Here is an 18574-nt window from a genome sequence, read left to right as displayed (position 1 = left end):
TGTTGTTGCTATAAGAGCAATAACATAGTATGCCCTTGATGTCATAATTGAGGGTTTGTTGATCTAACCACAAAGTATTATGTTGAGCTTGTATTTATCAGGTTGTTGGCAGTGAATTTGTTGAGCAAAGTTGCTAGGGTAGTTATGTATATATGAGAGCAGAATGGTTTGATGAGCAAATTGTTATGTCAGTGTTTGTATTAAGAGTACATCCCCATTAGCGTTTGCAGTGTGAAGTTGGAATACTGAGCAGAGAGATTTATGTATTCAGCTAAGCAGAGAATACTAATGATGCATTGAGTAAGTTGTTGCGGCAATGGATTTGGAAAAGTTATTTATGCTACTGGGGTTTGACAGAGACATGTGTATGTCTTAAACAGAGTTGTTGAGATAGGGTTTGTATTTGGTAGGGTTATTCATGCAGGGTATGCCAGTGAGCGTATGTTGCTGCTGCTAAGTCGCCAAGCTAGGGTTTGATCTTTTGAGCAAAGAAAGTTGGTATTGTTTTTTATGACCTTGTGTCAGTACTGCAAATTGACAGAGTCAGCAAACTAATTTGATATTGTTTATGTTGTATTTAGCAGAGGTGGATCCAGTGTGAAAATATATGAAACGTGGTCCACTGTGGTGAATTAAAGGGCGAAGCCTTCAGGGCAAGTTGTGGCTTGTTGAGTAGGGTAGCAGGGTGGTGCAAGGCAGAGATTGGAGTCTCCTTCATGTTGGAGTTTGAGAACACTTCAGGGTGGCAGGGTGGTGCTAGGGCAAGTTGGAGCTTGCAAGGTGTTGGAGCATCCTTTCAGTTGGAGCTGATAAAACTAGGGTGTTGGAGCATCCTTTCAGTTGGAGCTGATAAAACTAGGGTGTTGGCGCATCCTTTCAGTTGGAGCTGATAAATCAGGGGGTTGGAGCCTCCTTCCAATTGTTGCTGGAAAATCTTGGAAGTTGGAGCTTCTTGTTGATGTAATTTTTAAGACTTATATTAAAAGTGTTCAATGGTTTTTCTCCCAAAAGGGTTTCCACCTAAAAATATCTTGTATTGTCTATGATGTTATGCATTGTTGAATGGTGTTGTTAATTGTTTAATGTTTACATGATATGATTAAAATTGTTAAAAAGTGCCCAATACTGATTCCCCCCTCTCAGTATTAGTAAATATTCCAACATACTACCTCATCAAGGATGGGAAATCATTCATCATCAAAGCAAACAAAGGCAAGTGCAAGATTTCACTGCTAAGTGCCAACCAAGCCAAGAAATTGATCGATTTTAGCAAGCAATATGTTTTAATGTTTTTAAGAGAAAATCAGTGTAGTGAGGAGTCAATAAGGGCAAAGGTATACCTAGAGGGTTGTACTAAAGAACAAAAACAGCAATTGGAAGGGTCGCTACAAGCATATAGTGTTCCAAGAACCTAAAGGGCTACCACTCAAGAGGAAGTGGAGTACGAAATCCAATTATTGTCGGGGCACATCTCACACTTGATGCAGGTGCAAAGGAATTTGAAGAAGCACAAGCCACTGGAAAATCTAAAGAAATATGAGTTTGCATAACAGTCTTTCGTGTATTTAAGCTATGTGATTAGTCTAGGGGAGCTTAAATAGATCCCGCAAAGATGGAGGCATCATGAAGTGGTCAATGACTACAATTGTCTTTGAAGTTAGGAGTTTCATTGGAGCAGCATAATACGTGAGGAAATTTATAGCTTCATTTTTAGCAGTAGTTGCACCACTCCATGCTATAACAGTGAGTAGCAAGAGCTTGCAATGGGGGAAGGGTAAGCAAAAGGTCTCTGAAGGGTTGAAAAATAAAATCAGTGAAGCAATGGCACTTGCGTTACCAAACTTGCAACAGCCCTTCGAAGTGCAAGACAAATATGAGAAGGCATGCCATGGGGGCAATCTTGACGCAAGGAGGAAGGCTTGTATGCTACCATTCCAAAGTATTTCATGGGGTAATCATCAACTACCCTACCTACAACAAGGAGCTCTATACCTTGGTAAAAGCTCTCAAAAAGTGGAAATACTATCTGATGAGAAAGGAAATTATTATTATCCACACAAATCATTAGCCACTACAATACTTGCAGGCCTAAAGTAAGCTACAACAAACCAAACACTACAAATGGATGGGATTCTTAAACAGTTGCATTTAGTCATCAAGCATAAGAAGGGCAACACAAACAAGATGGCCAACATGCTTTCAAGGCCAACCACATCAAACATTACAACTTTGGGAACTCTAATGCACATGGAACCTTTCACCCATGATGCATACAGAGAAGCATATACAGAGAATGAGGACATCAAAGAGCTGTCTCAACAATTGTAAAGCCAGAATCATGCAGATGATGCTAACAACATAGTTCACTATCGTCTCCAAAATGGGATACTCTACAGGCTAGACAAGCTTTGTGTTCCTAAAAGTGAGAGATTGCAACTAATTAGAGAGGGCTCACACCTCCAAGGTTGCAGAGCATTTAGTATAGGGAAGATAGTAGCCAACTTACATGTGTGTGTATTGGCCTAGAATGTAAGAAGATGTAGCAAGCTCCATTAAAGGATGTATGCTTTGTTGTACCAACAAGTCTAATAACAAGAAACAAGGTCTATACCATCCCTTACTTGTACCCACTAATCTTTGGGAAAGCATTTCCATGGACTTTGTGGGAAGTTTACCAACAACCTAGAAGGGACATGACTACATGTTCATGATAATTGATAATCAACAAGATGTGCATTCTCATGCCCTATAAAAAGACCATCAAAGGGCAAGAAGCAGTATACTTGTTCTTTGAACAGGTTTAGGTGCACTTTGGGATACCAAGAAGCATCGTTTCAGACAGGTACAGCAAATTTCTTAATGCACTTTGGACTACACTATGGGAGAAGATGGAATGAAGTTGAATAGGTCAACAGTATTCCATCCACAAACCTGGGATGAAAATATGGTCCATATCAAAACTCTTATAATAAAGCACTTCTACTAGTAAGTCCCCATTTCAAACTTGTTTTGATTATTTTCCACCTTCACCTTTGGATGTTATATATAAGCAACAAGGAGGAGTAAGAGAGGGTCTCATAGGGGATGTCTTAAGAGCAAAAAAGTTTGTTGAGAAAATAAGGTAGATCCATTTGCAAGTACAGGAGGTGCCAAAGAAGTCATGGGAAAAATACAAGGCCATACATGATCAACACAGAGCAGAGAAGCCATTCAGAGTGGGAGTTAGAGTATGGCTACAGTTGAACAAGGAAAGACTACAAGGTCTTGGTAAGAAAATTAAGGCTCTACGATGTCATTTTAAGGTAATGAAAAAGTTGGGAGATAATGCATGCAAACTTAGTCTAGCCCCATATATGTGCATTTACACAGTGGTGAATGTGGAAAATCTCAAACTTTATGAGCCCTCCATGTTAGATCAATAAGAGAAGTAATTCCTACCTTCCATAGAGGATCTAGCTCTAGATGCGCAAGCAGAGTTTGGGGACCAAAAACCTCCCAAAATGGGAAGGTATGATCCATATTGGATCATCATATATTTTTTCATCTATCTCAATGCTTTCAAAGTGGAAATATCAAAGGAATCAAGCCTACAGAAGCAATTTTATCAACGGGACCCAGTTTGGAGAATTGGGGTCTAAAACCTTCCAAGGCCATTTTGAGTCCTTAAATGATGTTTTTTGGGGAGGTGAAACTTTCTCACTTAAGTTCAAGATCAGTGACATCATTCTACACTCAAAATCAATGTTGCACGAAGCAGGGCGAAGCAGAAGCGTTTTTTGGAAGCAGGGACGCGGAAGCGTCATTTTCCAAAAATCTAGGAAGCGAAGCATCCGCGGAAGCGTCTACTATATATATATATATATAGATATATAGATATATATATTTATATTTTTTTGCATTTATACTCAAAACAAACATCCCAAATACCAAATTAATTGTAGAAGACATGAAAACATGCATATTTTTGCATAAATCAAGATAGATATAACATCCATTGTACATTAATGATTAATTATTCGAGCATCAACCATCTAGAATCTAGATTCTTCTCCTCTTGTCTAGCCTTCGCCTCTACCTCGATTGTCTAGGGATATTAGTCAACATTGCCCAATTTTGATCAAACTACCTAATTCAAGACTTAAAATATGGTAGAAAAAGCTTAACATGCTTGATCAATGATTTTGACTTGATTGAAAGGTAATTTTTTGCTAAGGGCGTGCCGCGCGACAAAGGAGTTCAACAATTAACACCACCAACACTAGGGTACATATAAGGCTTGATGCTCTTGATTAAATGCTAATCGCATACCTTCATACTTGATATAATCTAATGAAATGCCACAATCCCATTGATCCTGAATTCCTAAAAACTGTTAAGTCTGCTGAATTTTGAATAGGATATGAAATTCTATTTTCTCCATATGAAGTCCAATGAGGTTGGAACCACTCTCAAACATCTTGAGTCATTTCATGGTAATGTTAAAAATTTAAGTAAAAGGATGAAAATGAAAAACAAAGGAGAATGGCACTTTTACTTTAAGAATTTAATATTACCATGAGGGAGCATCTGCTATATTTATATTTTTTTTGCCTTCATTCGTCACCCTAACCCAAGGTGGGCCCACTCCCAACAAGCAAACTCACCTAAAATTAAAAAAAAAATGAAAAAAAAAACGATTTTCTAAATGCTTTTCCGGAAGCATACAGGAAGCGTACGCTTCCTCCTCCGAAGCGCCACGCTTCCGACACCCGAAGCGTCGTACGAAGCACGCTTCAGCGCTTCCGTACCACGCTTCCGAATTTCCAGGAAGCAGCAAAAAACTCGGAAGTGGCACTTCCGAATTTCGGAAGCACGCTTCCAGCCAAGCTTCCGTACGGGACGCACTTCGGGGCTTGGAACCGTGGGGGGGGGGGGGGGCGCTTTGTGCAACATTGCTCAAAATCCTTTCCAACGATGCAAGAACCATGTCAATAAAAATTTGTATGCAAAAGTTATGCCTCCTAGAAGTTGACTTATCGTGTTTGACCACCATGGCACAAGTGGATGACACATCAACCCTCATTACTCATGGAAAAGGGGCTAGCCATATGAGGACTATGACTAAGAATTTAGAAGGGTCAAATTTGTAACTCTAAGTGTTGAAGGAGTCAAACTTGAACCCTAGTTGGCCATCGAGATATGTTATAACCAGGACACTAGGAGGAAAAGTGATTCCATTCTATCTTATTGTATGTTGTTCCATAATACAGTAGAGCAACTAGGAGCGGGAGTAAGAGAGCATAGCAGACAGAGTTAGTGTTCTATAGCAGCATATCATACCACAGGTCTTCAATCACTCCATAGAGAGTGCCTTCTCCTTTGTACTTGCATTATTTCCATTCCAGACAAAAGAGAGCAGAGCAACCTCACCTTCTCACTGGGTTTTCTCTCCTAAGGGTTCCCAGAGCATATCTTTGTGTTCATTGTGATTGGTGTGTGATTGTTTTTATTGTTCTCTATTTTCTACGTTTTATCTATTTCATGCATAAATAACAAAACCATAATTAACAAATCCAAAATATAAAGGAATTTAACCTTCATAGTATAGATTTCAATTTATTATCAAATCTATTATGGTGAACTGTGAGGCGGATATCCATGGCAGTTTCTAGATCAACTCAAGAAGGACTACTTTGTTGGTTGGTTTCAATGATTCTAATTGGGTTGGTGACTTGATGATTGAAAGTCTAATGCAAGATATGTTTTCAATCTTTGTTCTAGACCCATCACTTGGCCTTGTAAGAAGCAATAGGTTCTTTTTCTTTCTTCAACAGAAGCAGAGTACCAAGCAACGATTAATGCAAGTCAAGAAGCCTTGTGGCTTAGACAGATCCTTTCAAAGTTAGGATTCTAGCAACAACATCCAACACCATGCTGTTATGGCAATCAAACAGACTGTCAAGCTTGCCAAATATTCAGTTCAACATCAATGTAACAAACACATGCACTTCATCAAGAAGCTTATCCAAGATTGTGTTTTCAAAGTGCTCCTTTGCCCTACAGACGATCAAGTTATAGACATTTTCACAAATCTCTTACAAAAGAAAGTTTTCCAAACTTTGAGCTATGTTAGGAGTTAAGGAAGTTGTCATTAAGGGAGGATGGGCTCTAATGCCTCCTTCCTTCTCCTATTGTGTCACATTTATAAATCCTTCAATCCTTGAAGGGGGATGTTAGGATATTTAAACACTTAATCGTTACTGAAGATCAACTTGGTCTAATGTGTTTTTATGTAATCTATATTTGTAGTTATCCAGTCCAATAGTCATGATATGCTCTAGACATAAAGTGATTCAACGATTCATATTCTCCTCGATACCAATGGCTATATTGATCCCTGTCTTAACACTTGATTGGTCTATGATCTATATTTAAAGAGAATGGAAGGTCTATTACTGAGATCAATTGTGAGAAATTCTTATGTAAAACATTTTTTTTGCATTAATATATTGCCTCAAATGGTCATGTTGGTGCCACGAATTGTTTCCCTCTTTGAGGGTTTTAACCACATAAAACACTAGTGTACTAATATTTGTTCTAGTTCTGTAAGTAGTTGCTTAAGGTGTTTGACCTATATGGAAATACCTTATTTTCTCAAACACTTAATATACCCAACAATCATTTGTGTTCCAACAAGGCAGACTTTGTGCCATCATCTTGGACTTTATCTTGATGCTTGTGAAGCCTAATGTGCAAGGATGTGCATTCTTCATGCCATAAGTGCACATCACATGGAATTATCTTCCCCAAGAGGATTCTTTCATGTTGTCCTTCATCCCATGAACTTTCCAACAAGCTCTTATTTGCTCATTTCAGCATTTTGTCGCCCAAGATATGGTCTATGTAAGTCAGAGCTACATTATCCATCAGATCTCTATCCATTTAATCATGGTTGTTAGATCTGGTGTGAGAATGTCAATATTACATGCATCGCATGGAAAGATGAGATGCTTTCTACTTATAAATTTAAACATGTTTCCATCATACTATGTGTGTCAAAGGGTCTCCATGCCTCCTCCCTCATCCAGACCCGTGAGTTAATTTTAGGTCTACATTTTCATCCCCATGTGGCAAGCCATCTTCTCAATGCCACCTACTAGTTTGCCCTTTGTGCCATATCATCATGGTTGACACCTGCCACGCAACAATCAACTGCCACCTATCTGCTACAAAGTCGGGCTACACATTACCATAGTGCAGAACGTGGGTGGTCTGAGTATGGAGGAACATGGGGCAAATGCAAGCACATAGATGGGAAGGAGCAAGGTTAAAAGATAGTGTGAAAGAAAAATGGGATCTTGAGGTGGAGTTAAGTTGCAGCAGAGACAAGCTGCAGATGGAGAGGGGAGATCACTTTTGCTCTCCACCTTGGTCAGATGTAAAGTTAGCAAGAAATTATTGGGAACAGAGGAGGGGCTCTCTGCAACTCCAACTCAGGCAAAAAACAAAATATTTGGGGCAGAAGATGGACTCACTGCAATGTCAATTCATTAGCCCACACCCAAAATTAAAGATCTGGCTCTAAGGGGCATTTTCAAAAGAACACTGACATTCTTGATTTCTGCCATGGGGCAATATTTAGAATTTTGCTAACCCTTCACATGAGAAGCCCTGAAAAATATGACTTGCTATTTTAGGGGCCAACAGCTCCCTTTCTGGAAAAAAGAAATTATGTATTTAGTTTCAACTTTCTACATCAATAAGGTTTTAAATGCCAGTGGCATTCAGTGATTGAAACTGCTTGTCTTGATGTATAACAGACTGGCAAATGTAGGTTGCTTAAATTGTATAGAGGATGGCAAATTGTAACAATTCTTTCCAATTAACGAGTGTATGTGAATGAGAGCTTGGCCTTCCAGTTGCAAAGAAAGGTTTAGAAATATAGAGTAATAGAGAGTGAAATAGCCCTCTTACCATTTGCACCCCATCATTTTCCTCCATCCTCAAAATTTGGACAGGCCTACAGATTGAGAATTGAATACGTCATTGAGAATTTATTTATTGACTAGCTAACAGCAAAATTCTCAAAGAAACCATTTATTTAGAGTTGGAAGACCCACATGTCAAGTGGACACAACAACCAGCATTTCTCCCCTTCGGAGCTGGAGAAGATTCTCCTAACCATGCACTCCAACGTCCGCTGATTCGCAGGATCCACCTGTTGAGCAAGCCAATCCTTCCACCTTTAATCAATCAGACAAATGAGGCCTACAGATACGAATTGAATGTGTGATACAAAGAATTTAATAGCATCCTTATTGAATATGCATCATAGGCGCACATACACAGCATAAACAATGCTACCACATAGTTAGTATTCTGCTTAACTGAACACTATAGTATGCATCTCCAGGCCAATGCTGAATTTAGATGTGTATGACAGTGACTTTTTTTTATATATTCCTGAGAAAACATAAAAGGAAAAAACAATAGTAGGAGCTACCAACGGAAAGGTGGGATGGAGATATTCCATTCAAACCTGAGTTTGATTTACACCTCGGTTTGGTAAGTTAGAAAATGAACACCTAAATAATGTACAACAGTAGGAGCTTTCAATGGAAAGGTGCGGTGGACGTGATTCCATCTAAACTGGAGTTTGATATGCACCTCGGTCGTTTGTTGAAAATTAATATCTATGCAATATAATTGGAGGTGCTTTACACCCTAGGGTGGGACTGAACCATTCTTAAAGGGAGGATCTTGGCTAAGTGGTGTAGCATTAGCTAGACATGTCCATGGATCCCCTTACTTACAAATTAGCTAAGTGGAATACAAGGACATATCTGTCTAACACTGTAACTCACTCATTTCCAGACCTGCGATTACATTTCCATTGCTAAGAAGATATAAGAAGATAACCACATAAGCGTATGTTGTTTTTACTGCTATAAAACCAGGTGCAAACCCCAAAAAGTTTTGAAGCATGCCCTCTGGCTTTTGGATCTCAATGCTAAATAAATTGTAAAGATTTAAAGTTGCCCTCTCATTTTTTACATCTAGACGCTTAATAAATAAGGGGTGAAGATGGACTTATACTACTTTATACACAAAGTAGAGTGTAGCGAAGAAATACAATAACAGCAGTCCGCTTCTCGGGAGGAGCCATTAACAAAACTCTTCCGGAGTCATCCACCACAAACCCTGCAGGAGGGCTTGGCAATGGGATATGATGAGCATGACTCGTATTATCTTCTGTTTGCTCTGCCGTTCGCACTTGCTTTTTCGTGGGAGTTGGACGCTTGTGAGGATTTAATGTCGATTCCCTCTGAGTCCTAGCCCTGTTCTTATTATGACTACTCTGCTTGGCAGCAGCATAACAAAGCCCATGAATACGGCGTGTTCCCTGTTTTAAGAGCTTTAGTCCTGGTCGACATTGATACTGATCCCGAATGGATACGAATGAAGTTGAATATGAATGAAGAATAGAGAGTGCAGCAGTTTTCATCATCTTATTCTGCAAATCCAGGCTCTTTGAACATTGCTGTCAATCCAAGGAAACGGAAAATGTTCTGAACATGACTTCCATTTCAAATCGAACTGGAGACTTCCAGAGGCAGTGTTCGCGTCTATCCTCAATTTCTATTTTAATGCTCCATCTATTACAAAATTACAAAATCTATTGTTATTATCAATATATAAATGGTTAAACCATAAAACGAAATAACAGAACCAGATCCATACAACCTAAATTGATGACAATTGTTCTTTTGAGTTTTGGATGAATTTATTTTATGTATTGTATTATTATACTTGCTGCCGCACGTATTATGCATTGGTTTTAGATTTACCATGGTCAAATTTATTAAATAATTTTCTATTTAATAAAATAAAATCTTGGAATTTTTTTTTATTTATGGTAATTTTGTGTATTAATATTTATTTGGAATATTATTGGTTATAATTTTAAACATCTTATAGGCCATATCTTATATCTTATAATTCGTTGTATAATTCATGGTATAATGGTAAGGCTGGAATATTAATGATTACTGTGGCACATTGCACACTCATCCCCTTGTCAAATCATAGTTGACGCATTTACTACAAAGATCATATTATTATTACGTCATTGTAATGAGGAATAGTGTTGTAATTAGGAGTTGTTTTTAGTGTGATTTTTTGGATTTCTAGTGTTGGAATCCTGTAGAAAAAATTGAGGTGAAATCTTGATTTGTGTTATTCAAATTATATACGGATTCAGTACCTTGAAAAACCCCTAACCACTTCGATTGTGAAATCTTGATTTGTGTTATTCAAATTATATACGGATTCAGTACCTTGAAAAACCCCTAACCACTTCGATTGTGCAGGTGTTACCCATCAAACTTGTAATTTCCATAAATTCTTAGAAAATTTTAGAGAAATTAGACCGAAAAAACTCAAGTGGAGATTATATTAAATTTAAATTACTTTTTAAAAATTATATTATAATTATTATTTTTATTAATTTTATTTTAAAAAATAATATATTTTATAATATATATACATTTGGAATATATTTTATAATTTATGAAAATTAATAATATTAATTTTTTAGTGATGAATTCAAAATTATCCAATACTACAATAATTTTGATGATTATTTATTTTAGGCTAATAATAAAGACTATATACAATTCATATTTAAGCGATATAGCATATATGTTTGAACAAAAATTTATGATAGTGACCAAAACATTAATAATATATATAATTAGTATTTAATAAATTAGTTGTTTTTATTATAAAAAAAAATTATGAAAAACTTATAATTATATTTAATAAATCAAAAAAACATTTAAAACTTATTTTTTTCATTTTTCTTTTAGAAAATATTTATGCATGGTCTTACATCATCATTCATTGAAATTTTAAAACATTATAAAAAATAGTATTTCCTTGGTTTATTCATTTTTTACTTTAATTTAGGAAATGAAATGATATGATATTTTAAGATCCATGAAACTAAAAATAGTCTATGAGACTATTAGTTCCTTATTTTTCGCTTTTTGCAATTCAATCATTTTCCTATTCAAATTGATGATGAGTTGGTCCAACCTTCCAACAATCCCCTCGCTAAAAAGACAATGCGAAGAAACTGATGCTAACATGTTCTCATAACTTTCTCTGATGTCTTTGAATTCATCATATTCCAAAATGAAATGTTTTTCCAATTCCACAGCCCAGACGTGCAAAACGTACACACTCGTTCTTCCCAAGCTTCTTTAGGCCTTTTCCATCGTCCTGTTTCACACAGAAGTTGATGTGAGTTGGTCCTTAATTGAGCAATAAGAACCTTTTCCCTCCACGAAATGCTAGCTCTAATGAACTCTTTTTGTTGTAGATCACTTGTAGGGTTGAATTCCTCAATGTAATACTTCTTATTTCTACCCAACTCTTTTCCGCATACCTTTTTACGAAACTTTTGCATACAAAAATCCTTTAGCTCCTTGCTATTTGTGGGAACATTGAGGTAGATATTCCATTATTGCATCCATGTGTATGTGTATTTAAACTAAGGTACCAACTACTATGTCGCACTTATTAATTTTTAGTGAAAGGTAGTGTTTCTTTTCAAAAAGAAAAAAATGTTGATGATTTTCATTAAGCTGAAAAAGACGAGTACATGAAACGAAATGATCTAATAATAATCAGGCATCTACTAAAAAAAATTAATGTTTTACCATGTAATATTGATGTGATCAATTATATCCATCTTAACATAGCCCAAGAGTTCCAAATTTAAAACATGCATAATCTAAATCAGAGTCATCCCTTGTTAGGGAGCCAAATTCATCTTACAAGCATATATAAAACAAATCGATATAAAACAAAATGGCATGTTGTAACTAGGAAACAAAATGAAAACAAAAGTAGTGGAGACGATTAGTCTATTTGAATGGAGCCCTCTCCCTGATGTCGCCATTATAGAAAACCTCGTAAAAAAAAATATCTCACCCTCGCATCAAGTCCCCTTCTGGAGAGTAAGTCTGCAACCCTGTTGAGCTCTCTGAAGATATGACTAAAGTTAATAGTCACAAAAGACTTCTTCAAAGTTTCTATGCGAGCCATCTAGTTCACCATATTGGGGACAAAGATGTTTGCCAAGCCATTTATCCAATCGATGATAACCTTAGCATCTCCAAAAATAAGGTTAGTGATATATGTATGAGATAAATAATTTTGGTATAGGGAAACTAGTTTTTTAGTTGGAATTTGGCAATACCATTAGAGCAAGATTATGATTTCTTCTTGTTTAAAAATGCATTTTAAACCTATAAATGGATTCAACACTGTAAAAAAGCTTAAAGTTATGATTCTATAAAATTTCTATCACATTTTGGGCAAAATGAAAAGAAAAAAAATATCCGTAAAAGGATTATTTCGTCTATTAGTCAAACTGCACGAATAACTTTTATTTTATAATATTAAAAATTGATCTTTTAATATTTTTATAAGTTGAGAGAATTGAAATACTATTACAAAATTATGATGAAATAGGAAATTTTTTATTATCATTGTTTGTATTTATGATTTTGACATCTTATTTTAAAAGTACAAAATCTTCTAGTCTTATGCATTTTTAATTTTGAAAAATTATAAATATATGATGAGATTTTTGGCATCATACTTTAAAAGCATATTAGGAGGAGGAAGAAAATATGGATGAAGTGAAACAAAAAGTGGTTGAATAAGTGGAGTATCAAATTGCATGAATGTCCTAACACCAAGGAAGAAATTAAAAAAAAAAAAAAACAATGTTTGAAAAATTTAGGACCATCATGTGGACCAATCACATTGGGCGTAAAAAAGCATATTACATCAAAGAGTTTAACCCAACTTGTGACCATGGTGAGAAAACATATTTAGGGGTAGTTATTAAAGGAAAAGCAAGGTTGTTAGTTGCACAGTTGAAGACAGGATCACATCACCTTAGATGTGAGACCGATAGGTGGAGGGTACCCAAGGAAGTTTGGGAAGAGAGAACTTGCATATTTTACAATAAGAGTGTGGTGGGGACAAAATGACGCTTTGTCATAGAATAAGTACAAAAATAGTTTAAAGATCGACAACATGCACCATCTATTTGACGAGGATAAGATCAACGAGATTGCTAACATTCTAGTTAAGATCCACAACAGCAGATTTGATATTGAAAGGAGTACAAAGATGAGTTAGGGTTGTTATTATCTTGGTCCCTTAGGTTGTTCAGCCTCGTGGATGTCATTAAAATCAATCAATGCACCATTAACCCGTGATAGGGCTTACCCAACATTTTATGTCACCTAAGTTAGCATGGTTGGGATGATACTTATTGTGAGTTGTGATTCTTGTGTTGGGGCTTGCCACTTTAATAAATCTAATTCCAAAGAGTTGCATGATTGCTAAAGTCCCAATTCAACTCGATAACATTGAAGAGATACCCATAATCACAAAACCTATCAACACAATGCGAAAAATAATCCAAAAGTTATTTCTGAGTGAAAAATGTCCTTGTTGTTTCATGTCACAAATCAAACCACCTTTTTTGAAGAAAATAGTCCATGAGTTTGTGATCAAATTCTCATGTTGGCTAAAGAACATCTAAAACTCCCTAATCTCATTTAAGCTATCCTAATAGAGAAATTATAAAAGAAAACAAGGGAAGTTGTGAAGCAACAAGTCCCTGCCAACGATGAGTGGAATTGGGAATTTAGTCCATGTCTAATCTTGCATCGCACCAACATATGGGTTTGAGGTATGTTTTGATCTGTCACTGTGTTAAGTAGTTATACATAGGGAATTAACTAGTATTATGGATTTCACCTCAATATCTTACTCGTATAAAGCTTATATGGGGTTGACAGATTATTGATTTTTTACCATAGTTATGTTTAAGGCGATAGTTACTAGAACGGACTATGTAAGTAAATAAAGTGCAAGGTAATTATGACATGACTGAAATACTCTGGATTATAGAATTGCATAAGTAAAGATGCGGTTAATAAACTAGATAGCACATAGTTTTTCTAATAGGTAAAAGCAATATATTCATTCTCGGGGTAAGAGACATGTATCATGAGCTCAAAGGATTAGCTTTACGACATATAATACTCTACATGGCCTTGATCTAGGTGGCTATTGGTGGCTACATGCCTATTCCACTTGGACCCCCACCAGTTTTTGTTTTTTTTTTTTTTTTTTTTTTTTTTCCCTTAATTGTACTTTTCTGTTTCCTAGATTGTAGTACAACTTACTATTTTTAGCAATTTTTTGGGTCCTAAATTTTTGGAGCCGTTTTTAGGGCCTAAAAGACGTTTTTTGGGAAAACAGAGAGACCGAAAAAGTGCCAAATTGATTTACCAATTTGTTTTTGGCCTCCTCTTGGAGATCTTCGAAACGAGGTATTATGATAGTCAAATGGAGATCGTATGCCAAAGTTACAACCCCAAGAAGTTGACGTTCCAACTAACCCCAATGGGGCCCACAAGCTTTTGGTGCTTCATCTCCTAAGGTTAGGTTTTTGGATGTTTAGGGTTTCCCATTGTTTCTCAATGATAAAAAAGGCCATCGAGCCTCATTGTAACACAATTCAAAGGCATGTAGTTGCCACATCTATTCTCAAAGATAAGCCATCATCGCCTGTGTTCGATTATTTACATTTTGCTTGTAAGCATCTTTCAGTTCTTTGATATTAATGAAATGAAGATTTATTTATTCTCCATCAATGTGTTTATGTTTATATTTGTATTTTGTTGTGTTCCTGCATTAGTCTAGATCAGTGGTATCATAACGGTTTGCTCTTTCTCTTTTTTTCTTTGCATGTCCCCAACGAGGTCAAGGTATAAGGAGTTAGGGCTCGAATTCATTGAACCTTTGCAAGACCAGCCTTGCAAACCCCGATGGTCTCCCACGGCAGAAGAAAATAAATTTGAGGAAGCAGGAGATCCTTTCAAAATATTGCTCAAGGAATCCCTCAAGTGACAGAGGAACACGATGATGGATAAATTTGCCCAGATCCTTCGATGGTTACCCACAGGTGATGCATCTTCATCCAACGGCCACTCTAGAGGCATCACTCTTTTTAAGGTACAAGTCAATTTTGACATTCCCATATTTGAAGGCCAAATAGATGTAGACATCGTAGATAGATGGTTAAATTTGTTGGAAGGATATTTTTTGGTTCATGACTTTTCCAATTGGGAAAAGATTACTTTTGCACTCCTCAAAGTCACCCCCCATGTCAAGGACTGGTGGGAAACCTACTGTGAACAAAAGGACAAAAGGGAACCCTCACTATTTTCAGTCGCACCCACTTGAAATTCTTTTCGAGATGCCATCAAGGAACAATATTACCCTATCGGGAGCTATGAAGATAAATACATAAAGTGGACCACGATGCGGCAAGGAAGGGACCAAGATGTGTCGGAGTTCACAAATATTTTTCATACCCTTCGCACGAAGTTGGGTATCAAGGATTATGAGTGGCATTTGGTACTCAAGTATCGCGGTTGTCTACACAAGTACATCCAAGACGAGATGGAGTTCCTGGACATCTCCTCGCTTGGCGCCGCCTATCAATACGCTGTCAAGATCGAGCAGAAATTTAAACAAAAGAAGCGAGACTTTGGATCTGTGAATCCAAAGCAAGGGAAAGGCGCCCCAAAAAAAAAGGATAAAGCCAAGGCGAGGTGACCTAGGACAACCCGTCAAAGCTGCAAGCAAAGAACAACACCATGAAGACAAAGAAGGACACAAGGAAATGATGTGAGTTCCATAAGAGCCCCACTCACAACACAAGTGAGTGTTGAGCCAAGTAGTCACTGGTGGCCGAGTTGAATGCTTCTGAATCAGATGCATGTTCTGACTCTAAGTCAAAAACCAACAAGGGGAATTACAAAGGGAAACAAATTATTGATGCGGAGCTGAGTGCCATTGTTGCCACCACCAATATCTAGAAGATTAAGCCCGAAGATCCATATGAGGGGGAATGACTCTTCCCCTCACAGATGTGGGTGAAGGGTTCTTCGCTACAATTCATTGTCGATAATGGAAGCCAAAAGAACCTCATTTTAGCATAGGTCGTGAAGTGGTTGGGCTTACTGACCACACCACACCCGCAATCGTACACCATCGGGTGGCTTCACCAAGGATGAGATCTCTGCATCAGCCAGCAGTGTCACCTTCCCTACATTATCAATCCCTTAACATATGAGGTATTGTGTGATGTTGCTTCTCTTGAAGTTTGTGATTTATTATTAGTCCAAACATACTTGTGGAGACGTCATGTTGTGTAAGAGTTTAGGCTTCACATTGTTATTATTTCTTTGGGAAATAAGTTATATAGGATGCCAGAGGTAGAACCACCTACTGCCATCTCTTTGATCTCTACGAAGCAATGCAGTAAGATCATTTCCCAGACTGGGAAATTTGTCTTTCTTATGGTTCGCCCTCAGGGCAAGAATAAGATTATGGCCACATCCACAACCTCTAGACAGGGCTCCTCCACACGACATAAACAGATGGACAAGGTTGTGGAAGATTATAGGGACATTTTCACCTCACCCACAGGGGTATCCCTGCATTTTTATGTTAAGCACTCCATCGATCTGACCTCGGGCGCGTCGCTACCCAACGAACCGATTTACCGACGCTCTGTTCTGGAGAACAATGATATTAAGAGGCAGATTTAAGAGTTATTGCAGAAAGGTCACATCAAGCCAAGTTCATCACCCTATGGGAGCCCAATCATGTTGGTACAGAAGAAAGACAACACCTGGAGACTTTGTATTTACTATTGGGTGTTGAATAATATCATTATCCGGAATAGGTATCCAATCCCACGAATTGATGACCTCCTGGACCAGCTCAAGGGGAGAAAATATTTTAGCAAGATTTACTTGAAGTCTGGTTATCACTAGGTACCGATTGAACCCTCTGATGTGTGGAAGACCGCCTTCAAATCTACGGAGGGCCTTTTCGAATGGTTGGTCATGCCTTTCGGGTTGACGAATGCCCTCGTAACCTTCATGCAGTTGATGGACGACATCTTGCGACCCTTAACCAACTCATTCATGGTAGTGTACCTAGACGACATCTCGATCTTCAGCTGGAGTTGAAAAGAGAACATACACCATATCTAACAAGTCCTCCAAACCCTGTGACAACAAAAAAATGTGCCAATTTGGAGAAATGAACTTTTGGTATGACCTAGGTTCAATTTGTGGGGTACATCATTAATGAGTTGGGTGTGCATGTGGACCCAACCAAGATACAAGTTATTTGGGATTGGCCAGCCCTAACCACTCTAACAAAGATCCACATCTTTCTGGGTCTTGTCAATTTCTATCGCAGGTTCGTGTGGGATTCTCTCATATCACTTGGCCTTTCAATCAAGTCACCAAGGGCGGAGTGAAAGCAAAATTATTTTGGTCTGAATTCCAACGGAAGGCATTTGTCGAGTTGACGCATCACCTCTACTATGCACCAGTGCTCACATTACCATACCTGCAACAACCATTTGAAATTGAGACAGACACCTACAACTATGCCATTGGTGCAGTTCTTACCCAACGGGGGCATCCGGTGGCATATCACAGTGAGACACTTTCAAATACAATCTGAAAGTATCCCACTTATGACAAAGAGATGTATTATATTATGTAGGCTTGTTGAAAATGGAAGCATTACATTATGGGGAAGGAAACGGTCATCCACATAGACCACTGACCCTTACAATTCATACAGACACAAGGGAAGTTGCAGAACGATCACCATCAGAAATGGTCCACATATATGTGACAGTTCCATTTGAACATCAAGTATAAGAAGGGAAACACCAATAATGTTGCAAATCGTCTCAACCAACCACCAATTATGGCGTTGACCACTGTGCTTGACTCTTGTGGACACAAGACTTTAGGGTAGTCGCATCTTTACAAGAGCGATCTAGAATTCGGCAACACATATCAGATGCTCCTGGAAGCCAAGCAAGTTCCATATTTTCACCTCCAGGGCACATTGTTATGCCACTTGGGACACCTCTGTGTTCTTCCAAGAGAGTGTAACAACATGATTTGGGAGGCTCACTATAGTTAGGTCGTTGGACATTTCGGAGTAGAGAAAATAGTGGTAGTGTTGCAAAAGTATTTTTATTGGTTGAACCTTCAACAGGGTGTTGGGAAGTACATTAGATCCTGCACTACATGTGCCATTGCCAAACTGACAATAAAGAAGCAAGGCCTATATACTCCTTTGCCTACTCCTATTCGACCGTGGGAATCCATCTCCATGGATTACATGTCGAGCCTTCCTTCTACTAAGAATGGCAACAACTACATGTTCTTGGTTGTTGACAGATTCTCTAAGATGGCCATTCTAGCAGCTTGCAAGAAGAGTATCACAACAGAAGCCACTACTAATCTCTTCTTTGAACGAGTGTGGGTACATTTTTGGATTCCACAATCCATTATCTCAGATCAAGACAACGGGTTCATGAGTACATTTTGGTAAAGCCTATGGTTGATGTTGGATACCAAGCTCACTAAGTCCACAACATTCCACCCCCAAACTGATG

At 37.7% G+C, this 18574-nt stretch overlaps 1 protein-coding gene across 1 annotated transcript; it reads right to left on the bottom strand.

Moving 5' to 3' along the window:
* Positions 1-7818: 7818 nt before the first annotated feature.
* LOC149204937 (uncharacterized) lies at positions 7819-9699 on the bottom strand. The gene is made up of 3 exons (XM_089397250.1): positions 9113-9699; positions 8100-8197; positions 7819-7999 (listed from the first exon to the last, which is right to left on the bottom strand). Exons 1-3 carry the CDS (start codon positions 9485-9487, stop codon positions 7819-7821), a joined length of 654 nt encoding a protein of 217 aa, XP_089253376.1. The 5' UTR covers positions 9488-9699.
* Positions 9700-18574: the final 8875 nt, after the last annotated feature.

This window comes from Pinus tabuliformis, chromosome 1_2, assembly GCF_031772625.1.
Source record: "Pinus tabuliformis cultivar Carrire ecotype Pingquan chromosome 1_2, CPIR1, whole genome shotgun sequence".
NCBI lineage: Eukaryota > Viridiplantae > Streptophyta > Pinopsida > Pinales > Pinaceae > Pinus > Pinus tabuliformis.
The sequence above is the reverse complement of the archived record's forward strand: the minus strand, read 5'-3'. Positions and strand labels throughout refer to the sequence as shown.

Excerpts from the sequence above, each read along its gene's own strand:
- LOC149204937 (XM_089397250.1), bottom strand. The coding sequence starts at position 9,487 with ATGATGAAAACTGCTGCACTCTCTATTCTTCATTCATATTCAACTTCA. Across the intron at positions 8,198-9,112 it reads AGAAGCGGACTGCTGTTATT|GTGGATCCTGCGAATCAGCG; the intron begins GTATTTCTTCGC and ends CTTGCTCAACAG. Across the intron at positions 8,000-8,099 it reads TTGTTGTGTCCACTTGACAT|GCCTGTCCAAATTTTGAGGA; the intron begins GTGGGTCTTCCA and ends CTCAATCTGTAG.